The sequence below is a fragment of the Geotrypetes seraphini genome, chromosome 7 (genome assembly GCF_902459505.1).
Source record: "Geotrypetes seraphini chromosome 7, aGeoSer1.1, whole genome shotgun sequence".
NCBI classification, from domain to species: domain Eukaryota; kingdom Metazoa; phylum Chordata; class Amphibia; order Gymnophiona; family Dermophiidae; genus Geotrypetes; species Geotrypetes seraphini.
Window position 1 is genome coordinate 38,708,970 of NC_047090.1, and position 21,550 is coordinate 38,730,519.

Consider the following 21,550-nt stretch of genomic DNA (forward strand, 5'->3'; position numbering starts at 1 on the left):
CGCGCCTTTGTAAAAGGACCCCTATGTGTTTCAGATCACAATGAACTGGCACTTAGACATCCATATTGCATGGAAGTCCAAATGCTCATTTTACAAAGCCAGGATATGAATGTCTAAAACGGAGACATGTGCGTCTGGGAGACAGTGGTGGTGGTCTCTACAGGGGCTGAGCTTTGGCTATAGAGCTATGTGTAGAATAGAGAGTTGCACGGGGACAGAAATCCCACCCATCCCCGCCAGGATCCTCTCCGTCCCCACCTGTCCCCATCAGGATCCTCTCCATCCCCACCCGTCCCCGCAAGGAATTACCTCCATCCCCACCCATCCCTATAAAAAGCAGCAATTACTTCTGACAGGTTCATTAATTCCACAGTTTCTTTTGTGTTTGCGCTGCTGTTTTCCTTGTGGAATCTCTTTGGTGGAACCCTTTTTTTGTTTTCTGTTCAGGTAATTAACTTATAAACCCCCTCTTTTACTAAGGCTGATGTGTCCATTATATTATATGGACGAACCCTGCTTCCAAAGTCTTCCGTCCCCGTGGGAGTCCTGTTGGCTAGAGGGCGGTACCCGTGGGATTCCCGTGGTCCAGAGGGGGGTCCCCGAGGGAGTCCCGTGGGTTAGGAGGGGATTCCCGCGGGACCCCCGTGATCCCCGTTCCCATGCAGACCTCTAGTGTAGAAAATATGGTAAATCAATGTCCAAACAGAAGTTCTCTTATGTATTTTATTTTGTTTACATACTTAAGTTACATACTTTCTTTACTGACTTATTTAATTGCTATTATGAAGAGATTCATCCAAGGTGGTATACAGCAGGTACAGCTTGGCATAAAAGGAGAAATTAAGCCTTACCTACTCGTTTTCTTTCCTTTAGTTCCTCCAGAGCAGTTCTGCACGCCTGCAACATTCGCCTCAAAGTAAGCTTCAAAGTGCTTTTGTCAGTGCAGCCCACAGCCAGCCAGTATTTCAATAACAAACTAGATGAGTAAATCCTCGGGCCTTCCTTCTTATCACTCAAAAGCAATTCACTAAGGGGTCCTTTTACTAAGGCGCGTTAACTGATTTAGCGCGCACTAAATGTTAATGTGCCCATTATATTCTATGGATGCCTTAGCATTTAGCACGAGCTAAATTGGTTAACGCACCTCTTTTTTTTTTTTGATTTCTTGGCAACTAACCTGCCAACCACTTCATGGCTTATCTACCCTCTTCGCTGTCTTTTTTTTTTTTTTTTTTGTACTCGTGCTACGAAGACAACTGTCCCGATCAGAACCATTTGGCCACAGCATAAAAACCCTGGATGAGTTCTGAACCACTGTGGAAGAACTCAAGGAAATAAACAAGCAGGTGAGACCTAATTTAGAGGGCAACTATGCAGGTCCCGGACCTGATGAGCCGCCGCGTGAGCGGACTGCTGGGCATGATGGACCTCTGGTTTGACCCAGCAGAGGCACGACTTATGTTCTTATGTTCTTAATTTCTTCTTCCTTAGCGTTTCTCAAGAGCAGTTCAGACGAACGGGATGTACCATACAGCAATCTTTCCAGGGGGTGGGACAACACTCTTCCCCAAAACTTGCATTAGGTCTTGCCTGTGCATCTGGACTATAATGTTTCACACAAGGAATGCAATGAAGCTCAGGTGACTATCCTACAAATGTTCAGAAGTGGAAACAGACCTCCCTCTACCTAGGAAGCCGTATGCCCTCTGATGAAACGCATCTAAAATGCTATCAGAACCGGATGCACTTTGAAGATATATGCTGAGAAAATTGCCTTCTTCGACCAATATGCTTTGAATGCCTTTGAAGCCACTTCTTTTCTCTGTCCTGTGAAAATCACAAAGGGACAGATTTTACAAAAGCTGCCACAAGTTAGGCAGCAGTAACCGCCCTACCGCTGCCTAACTTAATTGGTTGAATTGGGTTTAAGTTGCGCCCTTAAAACCCAACTAAATCCTCTTTTAAAAAAACCAAAACGAAAATAGCCGCCGTTAAATGGCCTCCGGGGCCGGCGCCTAGGTCCCCGGTGGCTAGCAACGCATAGTGATGCCGAAGCCCGGATGTGGGCTTGTTTAAGGGCAGTGCCGGACTTCAGCATCACTATGCACCGCTGACCGCAATTTAGGAAGGACCCTGGGTGCTGGATATGTAGGCCTGTAAAACCCTGGCCTAGGGTCCGTGGGAGCCGCAATTCTGTAAGCGTCACCTGTTAGTGATGGACCCATGGCAGGCATCCGTTTGCCGCTTACAGAATCAGGGCCAAAAAGTCTATCTGACCTAAAGAGATTGTCCATCCTCTTGAGATACTTTCATAGAATCCGACATATGTTGAGCTTGTGCAACCACTTCTGATCACCATGGCTCTAGTGCCCCCAAGTATTGTGCTCTGCAGACCACAGACAGTTCCATTGGTTCCTTTTCTCCTTGCTGGATTAGGATGCCTTCTGACTCAGACAGCTGGGGATGCTGACACTGCGCAGTTTGTCTCTCAGATCAAGACTGCTACCTCTCTATCCCTCTTCCCTGGCGAATCCTGTGGGACACAGTTTAGGCAATGGGACTCCTCCACTTTCATCCATCCGGATCTCATTTTTTCCAAGGACGTCAGGGTTATAGTCACTGATGACATCATGAACCACAGGAAAACATGTTATTGGATGGCCTGGCTTTCATTAGGCCCAAGTTTCCAAGTAATGGCTTGTTATTTTTGTGAATTATGATTTGATTTTAATTCTATTGATAGATGATGGGTTCTTGATTAGTTGATGGGCTTTTTCTGTCAGATATTCGAAGTTCTTCTTCTCTGTTATTTATGCTTAGATTGTAAACTGCCAGAAGAGACAGTATTGCAAATCTGAATAAACTATATACAGTAAAACCTTGGTTTGCGAGCATAATTCATTCTGAAAACATGCTTGTAATCCAAAACACTCGTATATTAAAGTGAATTTCCCCATAAGAAATCATGGAAACTCCACAACCCAAAAACTTTTAATATAAAATACTGTATATACTTGTATTTCAAGACCTTGTTTGTTTAGAACAGTCACTACACTCCCGCAGCGTCAGAGAGAAGAACCATCGGCTCAGTTGTGATGATGTGACGCGTGTATACTGTATGTACTCGTATTGCAAGACTTTTCTCATTTAGAACAGTCGCTACACTCCTGCAGCGTCAGAGAGAGAAGAACCATCGGCTCAGTTGTGATGTGACGCGTGTATACTGTATGTACTCGTATTGCAAGACTTTGCTCGTTTAGAACAGTCGCTACACTCTTGCAGCATCAGAGAGAGAAGAACCATTGGCTCAGTTGTGATGATGCAACGCGTGTATACTGTATGTACTCGTATTGCAAGACATTGCTTGTATATCGAGTTAAAATTCAATAAAATGTTTTGCTTGTCTTGCAAAACACTTGCAAACCAAGTTACTTTCAATCCAAGGTTTTACTGTACTATAATTGTAGAAGTAACTAGATGGTGTTAGGCTGAAAAAATATATTTTGTCCACGCTGTTGGTTGGGGGTCTTCTGTTTCACAACACATTTATCTGCTTTATCCACTCCCTGCTTCCCCTCACTATTATTTCTCCCCCTCCTTCTTTTCTCCATCGCTCTACTTTTTCCAGATGTTCTGTTTCAGGCTGTGTTTACTTCCAAAACAATTATGTGGAAAGAACAAAGCAAATACATGTAGGGAGTGACCGTAGCCCTTGAGATGTAGAAATCCTGTGGGAATAGGCCTGGAACCAGAGAACCACTTCCATCATTAAGTTCTTCTCAAACTTTCCAATCTCAAACGCCCTCTCCCCTCCCCCCTCATCCATCCAAATCTCCCTCATTAAATTAAAACTCTCAGACAACACATCAGAAACAGGAGTAAACGTAGTTCTCAGGCATTCGTTATGGTTAGTCTTCTCCGGTCTCGCTGAAAAAGAATGCATAAAATTACTTCAAACAAGATCGCCTTTGTTTGCTTTGCTTAACTTCGCCCTGTTTATCTGTCGGATTTGGCATGTCCCCGGGTTACATTACAGCAATCCTGTTCTAATTAAAACCGTCTCTGATTTTCCCAAGATTAAGGCTTTGGAGATATGAGAGTATCTCTTTCCAAGCGATACGATTCACCGTAGGCCAGCGTAAACTGCTGAGGCATTGAGGGGTATCACATCTGCGCTTTCAGTAGTCTACGATTCCTTTCGTTTTAATATTTTAATGGTTGCAAACAAAGCATACAATGATGCCATTAAATAAGTCTCATATCTCGCTGATATGAGGGGAAATATGTAGCACACTGCGGTACGGCAACACCCCGGCAGTTTGAGCTCTTTTGCCATTACATTTCTTTTTTTATTTCCTCCTTTCTAAATCACATAATTTTGTGCAAGAATGCTATTAAAATGTAACTGATACTAGAGATCAGTTTTCTGAGAGGGGGGGAAGAGGTGAAAAGGCAAGAAGGGACAGAGCCAGCCCAATTATTTGACACCTTAGTTGAACCTTCAGTCATCTATTCCCTCCCTCCCCCCCCCTGCCCCAGGTGGCTAAAATCCTCTCCCCTAAAAATCCAGTATCTCCCCTTCCCTTCCTGAACCCTTGCATCTCCCTTTCCCTTTCCTTGGAGGCCAAGCCAAGTCACAAGTACCTGGCAGAATCCCAAAGGTGAGTCCATGCCATTTTGCAGTGGACAGCCTATGGGGAAAGAGCATGTAAGGATCGGTCTTACCCCAATCATTCCCTCAGGGTGAATCAAGGTGAGCTGTGTTGTCATGAGAGAAAAATGGGCAGATCAGCAGTTGGCCCATTGAGTTTGTGAAGGGGAAATGTTCAAGGAAGGGGTGATTGAAATATGTTTTAGTCCCATGTCAGGACTATGGAGGGGGCATTGGTCTCCTGAGCTAGCAAGGAGTTGAGCTTCCACCAAGGGAGAAGGTCTGGGGAAGCTTCCAATTTGGGCCAGAGACCCTTTAATTTTTACCAACCACTACACAAGGGGGACACATTTTTTTAAAAATTCATAAACTATTGTTATTATCCAGAGCAGTGGTTCCCAAACCTGTCCTGGGGGACCCCCAGCCAGTCAGGTTTTCAAGATATCCCTAATGAATATGCATGAGAAAGATTTGCATATAATGGAAGTGACAGGTATGCAAATCTCTCTCATGCATATTCATTAGGGATATCTTGAAAACCTGACTGGCTGGGGGGTCCCCCAGGACAGGTTTGGGAACCACTGATCCAGAGCATGTGAAGTTCCTGGCTAGTGCCAAATGAGAAAATCCTTATGACGCTTAGCTAAGATATAAATGAACTATGAATTTATTTGCATCTTTCATCTATATTTTAGGGAAATGAGTACTAACCTATAGATATTTTCATGGGTAAGTATGTGGGGCCCTCCATACTGAATTACAAATCTTTCCTGTTAATCTTTTTTCTCAGAAATTTATGCTGGATAGTTGAACCTTTTAGATATTCAAATTCTTTTATGGTTCATTCGAAGCCTAGTGTCTCTGAGTGGATTCGTTTTGTACACACCTTTGAGAGGACCCGAGTGTTGAATTACATTTAGGTCTCGTAAAAACAAGAGAAGATGACACTGTTGTAAATGGTAGAGGTGAAGGAAGCCGGAACTTCTTAGGGCAGATATACAGGGAAAAGATGTGAGGGACAGGGAACTGGTGTTGGGGAAAGAGATTTGTTACATGATCCACCTAAAGTGGTAGAAATCCACAGAGGTTGAGAAAAGGATCAACCAATCCTTTTTTGCCCTCATCTACCATTTTACTGTGTCATTTAGAGTTGCTGTAAGATAACGATCTCATAGTTGAGAATCAAAACTCTGTATAACGTGCTATGCATTTACTTGAAAAGAGCTTTCCACAATAATTTTAGGAAGCTATTCATTGCAGTTTTCTTTTTTAAAAGTTCTCTCACAAACACAACATTCATTTCCGTTAAACTTGGGATGAACCTTACCAATCGGGCATAGTTACGTTAAACTAAATGTGTTGACAGAAATCAATTACAAGCAATGAATACTGGATTAACAGGTTGAAAGATGCATTGTGATGCATTTACGGACAGGTGCATCTTATTAACCTTTTCTGAAAGATAACTGGTAAACAGTGACCAGAGGGAGAGAAGGAGGTGATTGCAATCTGGAGAGGTTCTACTAGAGATTACAACCTTATGTTTTCAGTGGACCACAAGACAACTAAAAGCACTCTCTTATTCATGCCTTCATCCCATAATTAAGTCATACCAAGCAGCCTTATGGGGCAAAGACTTGGAAAAACTAATTACACACACAAACAATTATGGTGAATTTAGGAAACACCTAAAAACATACCTGTTCTCGAAATACCTAGGTGACGAATCAGGACAATAGCCCCCATCGCAATCCCTCCCCAAATTAGATCCTGTAAACTGTTAACCTCTAATCTCTAACTATGAATGTTCCTTTCAATTTATGGAATTTTTCCAATTCATTGTAAACCGCATGGAACTTCACGGTCCTGCAGTATATAAACTGTTGTTATTATTTTCATTGTTGCTACTATCAGATATTCACTGCTACACTCTGTAATTCAATGTCTCTTCATTGTAAACCGCCTAGAAGTCGCAAGATTGTTGGCGGTATATAAGAATAAAGTTATTATTATTATTATTATTTATGTTGGGGTGGAAAAGTTCTTCCTTAATAAATCAATGATGCTCAATGGACAAGAACAAATTAGTAACTGTAAAAAGAAATGTAACTTAATTTAGGAAAAGACAGCCTGAAAGTTCATTAGGTTAGCCTCGTGCTGCACCTGTCTCAAGCACATAAGAGCAAAACGGTTGGTGATCAGGATGAAAGAACTGCAGGTGTTTCGCCATGGCCCTTGACTATACAACTGCCCATTTCATCCTTGAACTTGGAACTCCAGAAACTCCTGCTCGCTTGGATGAGGAGAAAGACCAGAGTAGCTTACCAAGACACAGCATGATGGAGAACTATGTCCTAAAGAAGAAGAGTAATGGAGTAATATAAGAATTGCCATACTGGGACAGACCGAAGGTCTATCGAGCCCAGTATCCTGTTTCCAACAGTGGCCAACTCAGGTCTCAAGTACCTGGAAGAAACCCAAAAAGTAGCAACAATTCAGAGCTGAGATTGTGATGTCATAATGCCTCATTCCACCGATGCCTATGAGCCAACCTCATCAGTGATGTCACAATGGCTTGACTGTCCTATACTTGGCTCACATAAGACCATAAGCATTGCCATACTGGGACAGATCGAAGGTCTATCGAGCCCAGTATCCTGTTTCCAACAGTGGCCAACCCAGGTCTCAAGTACCTGGAAGAAACCCAAAAAGTAGCAACAATTCAGAGCTGAGATTGTGATGTCATAATGCCTCATTCCACCGATGCCTATGAGCCAACCTCATCAGTGATGTCACAATGGCTTGACTGTCCTATACTTGGCTCACATAAGACCATAAGCATTGCCATACTGGGACAGACTGAAGGTCCATCAAGCCCAGCATTCTGTTTCCAACAGTGGCCAAGCCAGATCCCTGGCAGAATCCCAAATAGTAGCAACATTCCAGAACTAAGATTGTGATGTCATAATGCCTCATTCCACCAATGCCTAAGAGCCAGCCTCACCAGTGATGTCACAATGGCTTGATTGTCCTATACTTAAGAACATAAGAATTGCCATACTGGGACAGACCGAAGGTCCATCAAGCCTAGTATCCTGTTTCCAACAGTGGCCAATCCAGGTCCCAAGTACCTAGCTAGATCCCAAGTAGTAAAAGAGATTCTATGCTGCTATCCTAGGAATATGCAGTGGATTTCCTCACGCCCTCTCAATAATGGCCTATGGACTTCTTTTTTAGGAAATTATTCAAGCTGATGTGCTTTGTACCCATGTGATGATTTAAGTGCAGAGTCAATTGTAAGTCCTTCAAAACTTTATTGTTCCCACATGTGAAGTGTTGAAACAAAAGCCACCAGTTTCTATAAGCAGTGTAAATTGGCAGAGCAATCGTCAATGTGATCACTTACTAATCTCTCATGGAATTGTTGTTTTTCAAAGTGCTGGGCAGAAACTCAATTATTTATTCAGAAAACTGAGGCCTGCTAATTCATTACAGTAAATTGGCTACTCACATCATTCATCAAGGCCTCTAGTACAAGGATTATCTCGATTACATAGTCATAGAGATAAGACAACACAATGCTGCCAATATGTTCAAAAAACCTGATCTGATTTGGTTGCTGAACTGAGAATCAAGGTACAATATTGATTCGTAGATGGATTTATATAGGACAATCCATATCATTGCGGGGCTGTATCTCTTCATATGTCCCTATGCGGGCATTGCATTCTCCTTCAGAGATATCACTTCACGGTCCAGCTGTTCAGAAGGCGTGTTTAGAGGTAATGCACTGGGGCACTATTTTCACATTAGTCCCTATATTATAGAATAGTCCTGTCCAGTGGCATAGTAAAGGGGGCAGGGTGGGAGGCGGCCCGCCTTGGGCGCTGTCTTGCTCAGGGCACCAGCACCCCCTCATCTCCACTCCCCCTTCCCACTCCTCCCTCTGTCGCATGTGCACCCGTTCCCCCGAACCTTTTTAACTCTTGTCGCAAGCAGCCACCAACTTGCTGCCCGCCTCGGCTTCGGCGTTCTACCCGACATCACTTCCGGGAACTGCGCCTGGAAGTGACGTCGGAGAGAGCACCGAAGCCGACACGGGCAGCAAGTTGGTGGCTACTCACGCTGAAGTTAAAAAGGGAAGGGGAGTGCACATGCGGCAGGAGGGCAGGAGAGGGGCGCTGCTCACTCTCGCTACGCCACTGGTCCTGCCTGTTGACATGCTGGCAGAACCTGCTTTGCCTCATTGTCATATGCAGTTAAAAGCTTATTTATTTGATTTGGCATTTGGAGCCTGATGGTGGCGTCGTCATAGGTGGCGAGGGATATGTGGTACAGGTATGGGATTGTATACCTGTGCGGACTTTTTGGGGTGGATCTATCCCATTACGTATTAATTGGAATTGTACTCTGCTGGGGTTGCTACAGATTTTAGGCAATTAATAAAACCGTAAACCGTAAACCGTAAAAATCATGTTGAATGTCAAAATTCTGCAAGGAGACTGAGAGCTTTCACAGATGCACATATTTAATTCTAGGCTTAGGCTATTCTTCAGAACTGCTGGTACGGCCTCCAAGCATCATATATCTCTGGATGCAATGTAGCATTTATCCTGCAATGCTTAATGATTCTCATCATGAGTCAAAGAGGAGCTTAATCCTACAGACAGAGACCAGACATCCGATGCCAAGTCGTCCAGACAGTATAAGCCGAGTCTATGAAATAGTAAGTCCAAGTTTTATAAGAAAATTAGGAGTGGCTAAGCATCTCGTGGTGATGTAAACAGGGAGTGGAAGAGTAGCCGCTTACATTGTGAAGTTTAGGTCCCTCCGTTGCATTCCAGAAAGCTCGGAAAACTTTCTTGTTCTCTAAACATTTTGGAAATTAAGCCATTTTAGTTGACATTCTTTTTTATGTTTCTGCATTTATATATCACTTTATTGTTAACCGAGTCGAGCTCCTTTGGGTTGAAGACCCACCCGGTCTATAAAACTAAGTTTTAGTTTAGTAAAATTTAGTTTAGTGGTTAGAGTAGCAAGCTGAGGGCCTTGGAAGCCTGATTCAAAGCCCGCTGCAAACCCTTGGAACCTCGAGCAAGTCGCTCATTCCTCCATCGCCTCAGATAAAAACAGGGGTGCATCTGCTGAACTGTAATAAAAGGTGCACTAAGTGTGCCTTTGTGAGGGTCTTTCTCACGTGCTCAGGCCATTTTTGCCGCAACCAGAAAATGGCCAACTTTCCTATATATATATATATTTTTTTAAAAATAAATGGTCATGCGCTCATTTTGCCGTTAGAAATATCAGCGCATGAGCATTTACCAGTTCTGTTTCACACAGCGAGTGGTGGACACCTGGAATGCTCTCCCAGAGGAAGTAATTGCAGAATCCACAGTTTTAGGGTTTAAGGGTAAACTAGATGCGCATCTCCTTAGGAGTGGCATAGAGAGACACGGGTAAGGGTATATTAGGTGCACATCTCCCTTGAGAAGCATACAGTGACATGGGGACTTAATCCATGCCAGGGCACACCTGGTGGGGCCCCCGCGTGTGCGGATCGCCGGACTTGATGGACCCAGGGTCTGATCCAGAGATGGCAATTCTTATGTTCTTATGTTCAGTAAAGCCCTGATTCCATCAATGGCGCCTAGATCAGGGCACCTACAAATGTAACAGAGTAGTAAAGGTGAGCAGCGCCCGGGGGGGATGCCCCTCCCCTGTCCTCTCCCCCCCGCCTCACACGTGCGCCCTTCCCTTTCCCTGTACCTTTTACACTTCTCCAGCATAAGCAGCATGTCCACTTCGGTGTTGGCTCACCCTTTGATGTCACTTCCTAGACATGGGTCCAAGAAGTGACATCAGAGAGAGTGCCAATGCCAACGTGGGCAACCTCACGCACCCCCTTACTACGCCACTGGTGCCTAACTTAATTTTTAAAAAATTAATGCTGATAGTTGAAAGCACCATTAAAAACCAATTTTAAAAATGAGTCAGTAGGTGTCTACACCGAGGCACCTACCTGAAAAGTAGGCACGGTTAAAGGCAGAGTTTGGGCATGGATTAATTTAAGCACCAGTATTTTTGGCCAAGAAAACCATGGTCTAATATACCAGTGCCTAAGTTGATTTAGGCACCGCTAGGCCCGATTCTACAAACAGTGTCTTAACTTTGAATAACATACAGTAGGTGCCATTTTCCTAGGCGCTTACCGAGTTAGGCGCTATTTATAGAATCAGGCCCGGCCTAAGAACTCATGCACTAATCCTGCATTAATCAGTTTGTGTGCAGTAATGTAGATGCGCCAAATGATTAGCTTAGAATCGTTCACTTTCTGTCCCCAGGTATGCTCCTTCTGTGATAAAAATTAAAATATTTTTTAGCACACAGTTAAAGGATCCTATAGAATGTAAGTCTTCTAGGGACAGAAAAATACCTACTGTATCTGAATGTAACTCACCTTAACACTTAACAACTGAAAAAAGGAATAAACCAAATCCAAAATCCCTTCCTCTTTATGAATTGATCTTTCTGCAGTCCACAAGGAAGCAGACCCCAAACAAGTCATGACGGACCAAACAGAACAGGCCTTGAGATATTCATGTCAGCTGATGTGTCATTGTGTTTGTGCCATTTTAAATGTATAGGAAATCATAAGAACATAAGAATTGCTGCTGCTGGGTCAGACCAGTGGCACATCGTGCCCAGCAGTCCACTCACGCGGCGGCCCTTAGGTCAAAGACCAGTGCCCTAGCTGAGATTAGCCTTACTTGTGTACGTTCTGGTTCAGCAGGAACTTGTCTAATTTTATCTTGAATCCCTGGAGGGTGTTTTCCCCTATAACAGCCTCCGGAAGAATGTTCCAGATTTCTACCACTCTCTGGGTGAAGAAGAACTTCCTTATGTTTGTACGGAATCTATCTCCTTTTAACTTTAGAGAGTGCCCTCTCTTTCTTCCTACCTTGGAGACGGTGAACAACCTGTCTTTATCTATTAAGTCTATTCCCTTCATTATCTTGAATGTTTCTATCATGTCCCCTCTCAGCCTCCTCTTTTCAAGAGAGAAGAAGCCCAGTTTCTCTAATCTCTCACTGTACGGCAACTCCTCCAGCCCCTTAACCATTTTAGTTGCTCTTCTCTAGACCCTTTCAAGTAATACCGTGTTCTTCATGTACGGCGACCAGTGCTGGACTCAGTATTCCAGGTAGGGGCGTACCATGGCCCGGTACAGTGGCATGATAACCTTCTCCAATCTGCTCGTAATCCCCTTCTTAATCATTCCTAACATTCTGTTCGCCCTTTTTGCAGCCGCCGCGCATTGCACGGACGGCTTCATCGACTTGTCGACCAGTACTCCCAGGTCTCTTTCCTGGGGGGTCTCTCTGAGTACCGCACCAGATATTCTGTATTCGTGTATAAGATTTTTATTACCAACATGCATCACCTTATACTTATCCACATTGAACCTCATTTGCCATGTTGCGGCCCATTTGTCAAGTGTGTTTATGTCACATTGCAGGTCTTCGCAGTCCTTCTGCATCTTTACCACTCTGAATAACTTCGTATCATCTGCAAATTTAATCACTTCACTCGTCGTACCAATTTCCATGTCGTTTATAAATATGTTGAAGAACTATGTTGAATGGTCCAAGCACCGAACCCTGCGGCACTCCACTCATGATGCTTTTCCAGTCCGAGTATTGTCCATTTACCCCCACTCTCTGTTTCCTATCTGCCAACCAGTTTTTAATCCATATGAGTATTTCACCACCGATTCCATGGCTCGCAATTTTTCGAAGTAGTCCTTCATGTGAGACCTTGTTGAACACCTTCTGATAATCCAGATATACAGTGTCGACCGGTTTGCCCTTGTCTATCTGCCTGTTTACTTCCTTGAAGAAGTGCAGCAAGTTTGTCAAGCAAGATCTTCCCTTGATGAAGCCGTGCTGGCTGGACCTCATCATATTGTGCCCATCAAGGTGATCAATGATGCGGTCCTTTATCAGCGCCTCTACCATCTTTCCCGGTACCGAGGTCAGACTCACTGTTCTGTAGTTTCCAGGATCTCCCCTTGAACCTTTCTTGAAGATCGGTGTGACATTCGCCACTTTCCAGTCTTCCGGAATCCTTCCCGATTTGATCGACAGATTGAAGCAATTCAGCTATAGCCCCTTTCAGTTCTTTGATTACCCTTGGATGGATGCCATCCGGTCCCGGGGATTTATTGTTTTTAAGCCTATCAATCTGCCTGCATACCTCTTCTAGGCTGACCGTCAATCCTGTCAGTTTCCCATCCTCGTTTCCTGCGCATAGCTTATCGGCTTCCGGTATGTTGTGTATTATCCTCTTCAGTAAATACAGACGCATAAAATGTGTTCAGTTTGTCGGCAATGGCTTTGTCCTCCTTTAGCACTCCCTTTATTCCATGGTCATCCAACGGCCCCACCACTTTCTTTGCGCAGGTCGTTCCCCCTTAATATATCGAAAAAACGGCTTGAAGTTTTTTGCCTCCTTAGCTATTTTTTCCTCATAGTCTCTTTTGGCCCTTCTTACTGCCTTGTGGCACCTGCTTTGATGTTGTTTGTGCTTTTTCCAGTTTTCGTCCATTTTTGATAGATGACGTCCATAGATGACACAGCGAGATCTGGAAATCTTTTCCATTCCTTAAATGAAGTCTTCTTGGCTCTGATCGCTTCCTTCACCGCTACAGTGAGCCACGCCAGTTCCTTGTTCTTTTTCCTCTTGGATCCCTTGGTGATATGCGATATATATAGAATTTGTGCCTCGGTGATTGTGTCCTTGAAAAGGGATCCTGCTTGCTCTAGCGTTTTTACAGTGCTTATCCTCTTCTTAATCTTCTTCCCCACCATGAGTCTCATCCCTTCGTAATTCCCTTTTCGGAAGTTTAGTGCCATGGTCGACATTCTGGATCGATGTTTTGCCCCCATGTCCAGGTCAAAGCAGATCATATTGTGATCACTGCTTCCCAGCATCCCTTCTACTTCTACACCTTGCGCCGGTCCTCGTAGTCCATTTAGAATTAAGTCCAGAATTGCATTTCCTCTCGTATTTTCCTTGACAAGTTGTTCCAGGAAGCAATCTCCTACAGCATCCAGGAACTTGGTCTCCCTACTGTAGCCGGAGGTGCCTAGGTTCCAGTCTATCCCCAGATAATTGAAGTCACCCATGATAACTGCGTTGCCTCCCTTGCAGTTGCATTTAATCTCATCCGTCATCTCTCTATCAGTTTCTTCAGACTGCCCTGGAGGTCAGTAGTAGATGCCGATCTTCGTTTCCATTCCTTTTGTCCCCGGAATTTTGGCCCATAGAGACTCTACCTTATTTTTTGTTTCCGGCGTGTTCTCTCCAGTAGACTGAATTCTTTCTTTGATGTATAGGGTAATACCCCTACCTTTTTGACCTACTCTGTGTCTGCAATATAGCTTGTATCCCGGTAGCACAGTGTCCCAGGTGTTTTCCTCATTCCACCATGTTTCCGTGATGCTGATAATGTCAAGATTATCTTTTTGTCTCATAGCTTCCAATTCCCCCATCTTGTTTCTTAGGCTTATTGCATTTGTGTACATACACTTGAGTTTGCTGCCTGTTACTTTCTTGCAAATTCTTCCCTCTTGTGTCCTTTTCAATCCGTCAGAATTTCTATTTTGCCTATGATCCGGTGAGTATTCCCCGCTGTCTTCCTGCACAGTATCCTCTGGGTATACCAGTTCCAGAACCATCGACTCCTAGTCGACTGTCGGCTATCCCCTTCTTCTTAGTTTAAAAACTTCTCAATTTCACTCTTGATGTTGCTTGCAAGTAGCCTTTTTTCCATCTCCGCTGAGGTGGAGTCCATCCTTCCTGAATAGCTTGCTCTTCCCCCAGAATGTTGTCCAGTTACGCACAAAGTGGAATCCTCCTTCCTCACACCAGTGCCTCATCCATGCGTTGACTGCTTGCCTCTTCTCATCAGCCCTGGGTACCGGCAGGATCTCCAAGAACACTACCCTCTGCGTTCTGGTCTTCAGCTTCCCTCCTAGGATCCAGAACTGGTCCTTCCCTGCTGTAGTTCCTGTTGCTCACGTAGTTTGTCCCCACATGGATCACCACCGCCGTATCTTCCTCTTCTACGCTGTCGATGATCCTGTCGATGCGGCTCACTATGTCTTCTACCTTGGCTCCCAGTAGGCAGGTCACCAGCCGATCCTGTCTTCCTCCCGCTATGTGGCTGTTGACTTGTCTGATGATGGAGTTCCCCACGACGATCGCTGTCCTCTCAATCTTCTCTTGCCTTTCTAGCCACATGTCCGTGTCCCTGGTGTATGACCATCTCTCCAGCCATAGGTCCGTGTCCTCTGTGCATTTCTATCTTCCCTCATCCTGGCGTTGGCTTACACCGGACTCGTCTTCGTGTGGGTTCCCTCCACCATTTCCAGATCTCGCTGTGTCATCTATTTCTTCCTTGTGGTTGTCCTCCAGGTGGGCCTCACTCCCTGTAGGTGTATCTTGGCAGTTCCACTGTTGCTGGTGATTTTCTACAACCTCCCTGTATGCCATCTCGATGAACTTCTCTAACTCCTGGACTGCTTCCTCAATGGTTTCCTCTGTCTTGACATTCTCTGCCTCTCTGTCCCTCCTCCACTGCTCGAAGTGCTTCCAGTTCCAGTATTCTGCCTTCCAGGAGTCTGACTTGTTTCTTCAAGCTCTCCAGTTCCTCGCATCAAGTGCTTACATAAGACTGCCTCCCAGAGGGGAGGTAGTCATATATATGGCAGATGGTGCAGAAAACTGGGTAACTCAATTTCCTGCTTCTGTCTGCTGCTTCCATTGCTGTCCGCTTGCCGGTCTGTTGTCTGCTGTGGCTGTCCTCTGTGGCTGTCCTTTGTGTCTGCTGTGGATGTCCTCTGTGTCCATCCTCTGTGTCTTCTGTGGCTGTCCTCTGTGCCTGTCCTTTGTGTCTGTTGTGGCTGTCCTCTATGTCCATCCTCTATCTGCTGTGGCTGTCCTCTGTGGCTGCTGTGGCTGTCCTCTTGCTCTTCTTTAGTGACTCGTCCCTTCTTAAGGCCCTACGCAAAGGCGCTCTCGCTAAGGCGAGCGCCTTTAACGTTCGCCTTCGACGCGTGCTGAACAGCTGAGCACCGTTGGCTCCTCCCCTTTTAAGGGGGAGCTCCAGTGAATGACGTCAGGGGATGGGCAGAACTCTCACTACTGCCCCTAGTTCTCTCTCTGCTCCTTTCTGCTTTTTCTCCCCTTCTTCTCTCTTGTTTGCCTTTCTTCCCCTCTAAACTCCTTCTCCATCTTCCTGCTCGTCTGCCCCTAGCTCTCTCTCTGCTCTCTGCTTCCTTCTGCTTTTTCTCCCCCTCTTCTCTCTCTCTCGTTTGCCTGCTTTCTTCCCCTCTAAACTCCTTCTCCTTCCACCTGCTCATCTGCACCCAACTTAAGAACAACTCATACTTAAGAATGCGGTTGTGGCTTCATTTGATTTCACTGAGCAGTATTTCCAAAGGCATAGACTCCTACACTTCTCCAGCAGCAGATTCAGGAATGATGGCTGGCCACATCAAGAACAGTGTGTGGTTGTGCGTGCTGTATCTTAGAGGGAACACTGCTAGCGACAGTTGGCCCTTTTGTCATCTGGGAGCAGAGGTAAGCAGCAAGAATCTTAAAAACTACAAGTTCTGAGATACATACAAATCCAACTTAAGAACAGCTTTAAAAACATAACTCGTTCTTAATACGGAGACTGCCTATACGCCTTTGCAAGTTTAATACAGGAACAAGATCCTTTATCTGAAATTCTGAAAACCGGAAAGCTCCGACAACCAAAATTTGATACTTCATTTATTTTTTTACCCACTTCTTTATTATTTTCAATACTTACAATAAGTGTAACAGTAAATACAACATTTTATACTCAAATATCACACTTAATATTCTTATAATATCTATTACAGAATTAATCCCCCCTCCCCCTAAACAATCACAATGCCCATACATAAAATATCTATAATCATCCATATCAATTATTCAAAATTCATTAAACTATCAACCCCCACCTCCCCCCTCCCTGATGTGCATATTTAAAGGGGAAAATACTATTTAAACGTTACAATATTTTGTTAATGGCTCCCAAATCTCCTGAAACCTCTTAAAATTCCCTTTCTGAATGGCCAATGTCCTTTCCATTTTATACTTATGACACAGTGAATTCCACCAAAAACTATAATTAAGCCTTGTCCAATTCTTCCAATTGCTCGTAATTTGTTGTATGGCGACTCCTGTCATTATTAATAAAAGCCTGTTGTTCTTAGATGATATTTGGCTTTTAGCCTTCATTGACATATCAAATAATACAGTATCATAAGACAATGCCACTGGATTTTCCAACAAACAATTAATTTGGCCCCATATTGATTTCCAAAATGCCAAAATTAAAGGACAATAGAACAATAAGTGATCTAAAGTCCCTGCTTCGAGATGACAATGCCAACATCTATTTGACTTAGAGCTATCCAACTTTTGTAAACAAACCGGGGTCAAGAATGCTCTATGTAACAAAAAAAACCACGTTTGTCTCATAGATGCCGACATTGTACATCTCATCCTCCAAGTCCAAATTCGTGACCATTGAGATGCAGAAATTTGGTGCTTAATCTCAATACTCCAAATGTCCCTAAGACCAGTTTTAGGCTTCTTATTTACAAATCTAGCTAACAATTTATACCACTGTGCGGCCTGGTGTCCCAGGAAGTCCACCTGAAAATATATGAATTCCAAGCTATACTGATTATTAAAATTTTTCCATTCAGGGAACCCCACCTGAATGGCCTGCTTCAGTTGCAGCCATCTAAAATTTTGTGAATTGTTCAGTCCAAATTTATGTTGCAACTGTGAAAAATCAAGCAGTTTACCATTATTTATAACATCATCTAAAATACGTATTCCTGCTATCATCCAATGTTTCCAGATGATCTTAAATCCGCCAATTTGTATCTTGGAGTTAAGCCATATAGTCTGATTTGTTGATTTTTGTAATGGGATAGGTGTTAAATTGTTGATATATCTTAAGGTTTTCCATGTATCCATTAAAATTCTGTTTTCTGTATATAATCTAGGCATTTTAATACTGAGAACATGACATAGTCGCAGAGGGAACATGAGTCGCCATTCCAACCACAACCAATCTGGGAGATTTTCAATGAGCTCTGGGAGAACCCAATACATACCTTGACGCAAAATATAGGATTGATGATACCTATAAAAATTGGGAAAATTGACCCCTTCCTCCGCAATTGGCTTTTGTAAAGATACTAACGAAATTCTAGCAATTTTACCCAGCCAAATAAATTTTGAAAGAATACTGTTTAACTTTTTATAAAATGACCCCTAAAAAAAAAAAACTGGTAACATACCCATTTGATAACAAACCACAGGCAATATCATCATTTTAATAGTTTGGACTCTCCCCCACCAAGAAAGATGTAAAGGATTCCATTGCTCACACATTTCTGTTACCTTCTGTAATAAAAAATTTTCATTCACTTTCATTGTTTCATCCAATGTGTTTTTTATCCAAATGCCTAAATATTTTATTCTATCCTCTTTCCAAAGAAAGGGGAATGTATCAAATAATCCTTTTTGTGCAATGGACATTAATTGGAAGAACTTCTGATTTACTCCAATTTATCTTATAACCTGAAAATTTTCCAAATTTCTCTATTAATTCAAGTAAGAATGGAATGGTTGTTTCAGGATTCCTCAAATGAAGCAGTACGTCATCCGCATAAGCAGAGACCTTATATTCCCGATCTGAATAAGGAATACCCTGTATCTCCTTCACCTGCTGAATAGCTAACATCAAGGGTTCTAATACAATATACTTCATTTAAGTTTGAAAGTATTGTTCCAATCCCATAGTCTGGAACATGTTTGTGTTTGAAGTGCTTGAAGTGTTTAATGTTTGCTTTGTTTTGAAATCAAAAGTTTGGTGGCAATTTTATGGTCTTATGATCTGTCTTTTTCTGACTTAACATCCGAAAAGTTCCAAAAACCGAAATATGCCCGGTCCCAAGGATTTCAGATAAAGGATCTTATACCTGAACTAGCTTACATTACAACTGAACAGAAATAAACAATTCTCTTACCTTAACCAAGTACACTTGACAGTCACTGACATAATCATATTCCAGTCCATCAAAGGTATAATAATGTCGGTCACCATAGACAGTACATACTGCCGGACAGGGATAAGTACTGCAGTTAAAAATTCCTCTTCGACAAATGCTACAACATTAAAAGATTCAATATTTCATCCAACAGAGTAACAGTCACTCATACAAGTCATTAATAAGGCCCTACTTGTTGAGTTGTGGTCAGCTTTGAAGGCTGTATCTTACTAAGGATGGAAAAAACTTGAAGCAGTTCAAAGAAAAACCAAACATGATATGGGGTTTGAATTAAAGGAGAAGAGACTTGAGGAACTGAATATATGTACCCTAGAGGAAAGGAGGGATAGGGGTGATATGATAGAAACATTTAAATATACGCAAACAAATCTTTTCTAGTAAAGGGGAAGCAATAGAACTAGAGGACATGAATTGAGGTGGAGGGGTTTCAACTTCGGAGTGATGTCAGGAAGAACTTTTTCACAGAAAGTAGGCGTGGTTAGGGAAGGATCATGGGCGTGTTTTTCACGTAGGTGCCTGTTTGGACTTACATGCTGGTAGGCGTACTCATATAGGCCAAGAAACCCCTGGGACAAATAGGGTGCACAAGGTTATTGATGCCTAAGCCCACTTTAGGTGCCACTAATCTTGATTCTAAAAGTGCCCCCCAACTTTTATAAAATCACGCTTAAGTGTCACACTACTCAATGCCTAAGTTTTAGGCGCCATTTATAGAATCAAGGCTTTATCTCCCAAAATGAGGCTCCTAAAGCCTTTGAAAATCAGCCTATGAGGACTTAGGGTCTGATTCTATAAACAACATCTAGCTTTTACAAGCCAGTCTGCATGGTTGTCAATCAACCACTAGGCATCATATATAGAATCATGCCTAGTGACACCTAAGCAGACTTTGGCATTGCTAGGCATTCTAAAGGTAGGCGCTGGAACATTGGGCTAAATTCACTAAAGTCCACAAATCTATCCTAGTCGTGTCCTATCCGTTTCCGAGACATTCTGGCCAATCGATTCAGTAAAGCTTGTCCATGCAAATGATCAAATCGTAAACACCCCCCCCACATCTCGCTGTAACATTGATCGACGTGCATGCGCACTGTCTCCTTGTTGGTTTTGAAGCACATAACATATGCGCTAGCTTTTTAGGACTTCACTGCGTAGAAATGGGGCGGGGTTTAATCACGGACATCATTGGTGGGCTCCGAATGCACCTACCACAAAGCATTGTTGTCGTAAAAAATGCAATATAAGAACTGTAGTTTTTACCCACCTCTCTTTTTTTCTTAAGTGCTGTTGCAAGCTGTTTAAGCTGTGACCGTAGCTTTCTGAAAAATTTGTTGGAGGGGTTTAAGGAGAAATAGCATCGGAGGTTTGTGAGCGAGCTGTGAATTCTTCGAATTCGTCCTTTTTTTACGGATCAATCTCGAAGTTTATTGTGTGCTTCCAAAAAGCTTAACATTTATTTTATTTTTTTATTTATTCAATTTTCTATACCGTTCTCCCAAGGGAGCTCAGAACGGTTTACATGAATTTATTCAGGTACTCAAGCATTTTCCCTGTCTGTCCCAGCAGGCTCACAATCTACCTAATGTACCTGGGGCAATGGAGGGGGGGATTAAGTGACTTGCCCAGGGTCACAATGAGCAGCGTGGGTTTGAACCCACAACCCCAGGGTGCTGAGGCTCTAGCTTTAACCATTGTGCCACACTGTTAAGTTGCTAGAAGGCACAACAGTTAACAGCAGGTGAATGTGCTGGGATCACGCACTGTTATATACAGCCTACGAATCCCAGAAGCAACCAAAGGTGACCCCCGTTACGTCAGATGCATGCAACAATCTAGCTGGAAGGAATGGGGGAGGCATAACTGTCCCTTAAAAAGTTATTTTTGATTATTTTTAAATTTGGCATTGATATGTAAAATGTACAATGCACAAGGAGAGCATGGGGTTAATCCGTGATTTTCTCGCCATGCGCATTATAAATCCGAGATTCACTCCTGCATTTGCTATGCGCATTCCAAAAAATCCAAAAATTATTTCTAACACTTATGTACATGAAAGTTTACATATATTTAAAGTTTAGATATATTTTGGATTTTTTGCGGGGTAGATATATATTTTTAATGGGGTTCTTAATAGAGAATGACACAGTGGTTGTTACCCGCAGCTAGCCGCGAGTAGCTGCAGGTAACCCGCTGAAATGGGAAAATAAAAATAGTAGTCGCTGCGGGGATGGGGACAAGGCCATTCACTGCATAATCTGTTTGCCGGCTTTCATTTTCCCGAGCCGCTCGCGTTCAAAAAGACGCGCACGTGCGGCTGCGCAAGTTGATCAATTTTCTCCTCTGACGCAACCGGAAACAGGAAGTTGCAGGAGAGGAGAAGATTGATCAACTCGCGCAGCCGCACGTGCATGGCTTTTTGAACGCTTGCGGCTCAGGAAAAAGAAAGCCGGCAAACTTTGCAAATAAGGTGAGATGGAGGGAGGGAGCTGGCTAAACGCTGTGATCGGGTGGGTGGGGGCTTCTGGACCGCCTGATTGCATGTGTTCCTGGCTCACACTAGGAATGAGTGAAAGGGAAAAAGATTCTGAACCAAGGGGATGAATAGGGAAAGAAAGAAACCCACAGCAGGAAAGAAAGGGGAGGACAGGCAGGTGAGCCAGATGCTGGAAGCGGGGGGGGGAAAGAAAGAGGGAGAAAAGCTAGATGGGGTTGAAAA

At 43.4% G+C, this 21,550-nt stretch overlaps 1 protein-coding gene across 3 annotated transcripts in view; it reads right to left on the reverse strand.

Annotated features, from left to right (window-relative positions):
- The window catches only part of OTOGL (otogelin like), a 197,852-nt gene that overhangs the window by 86,183 nt on the left and 90,119 nt on the right, over positions 1 to 21,550 (reverse strand). For all 3 annotated transcript variants that reach the window (XM_033952626.1, XM_033952625.1, XM_033952624.1), the window contains exon 25: positions 18,793 to 18,931. In XM_033952626.1, the coding sequence (XP_033808517.1) occupies positions 18,793 to 18,931 (139 nt within the window). The remainder of the gene's footprint in view (positions 1 to 18,792; positions 18,932 to 21,550) is intronic.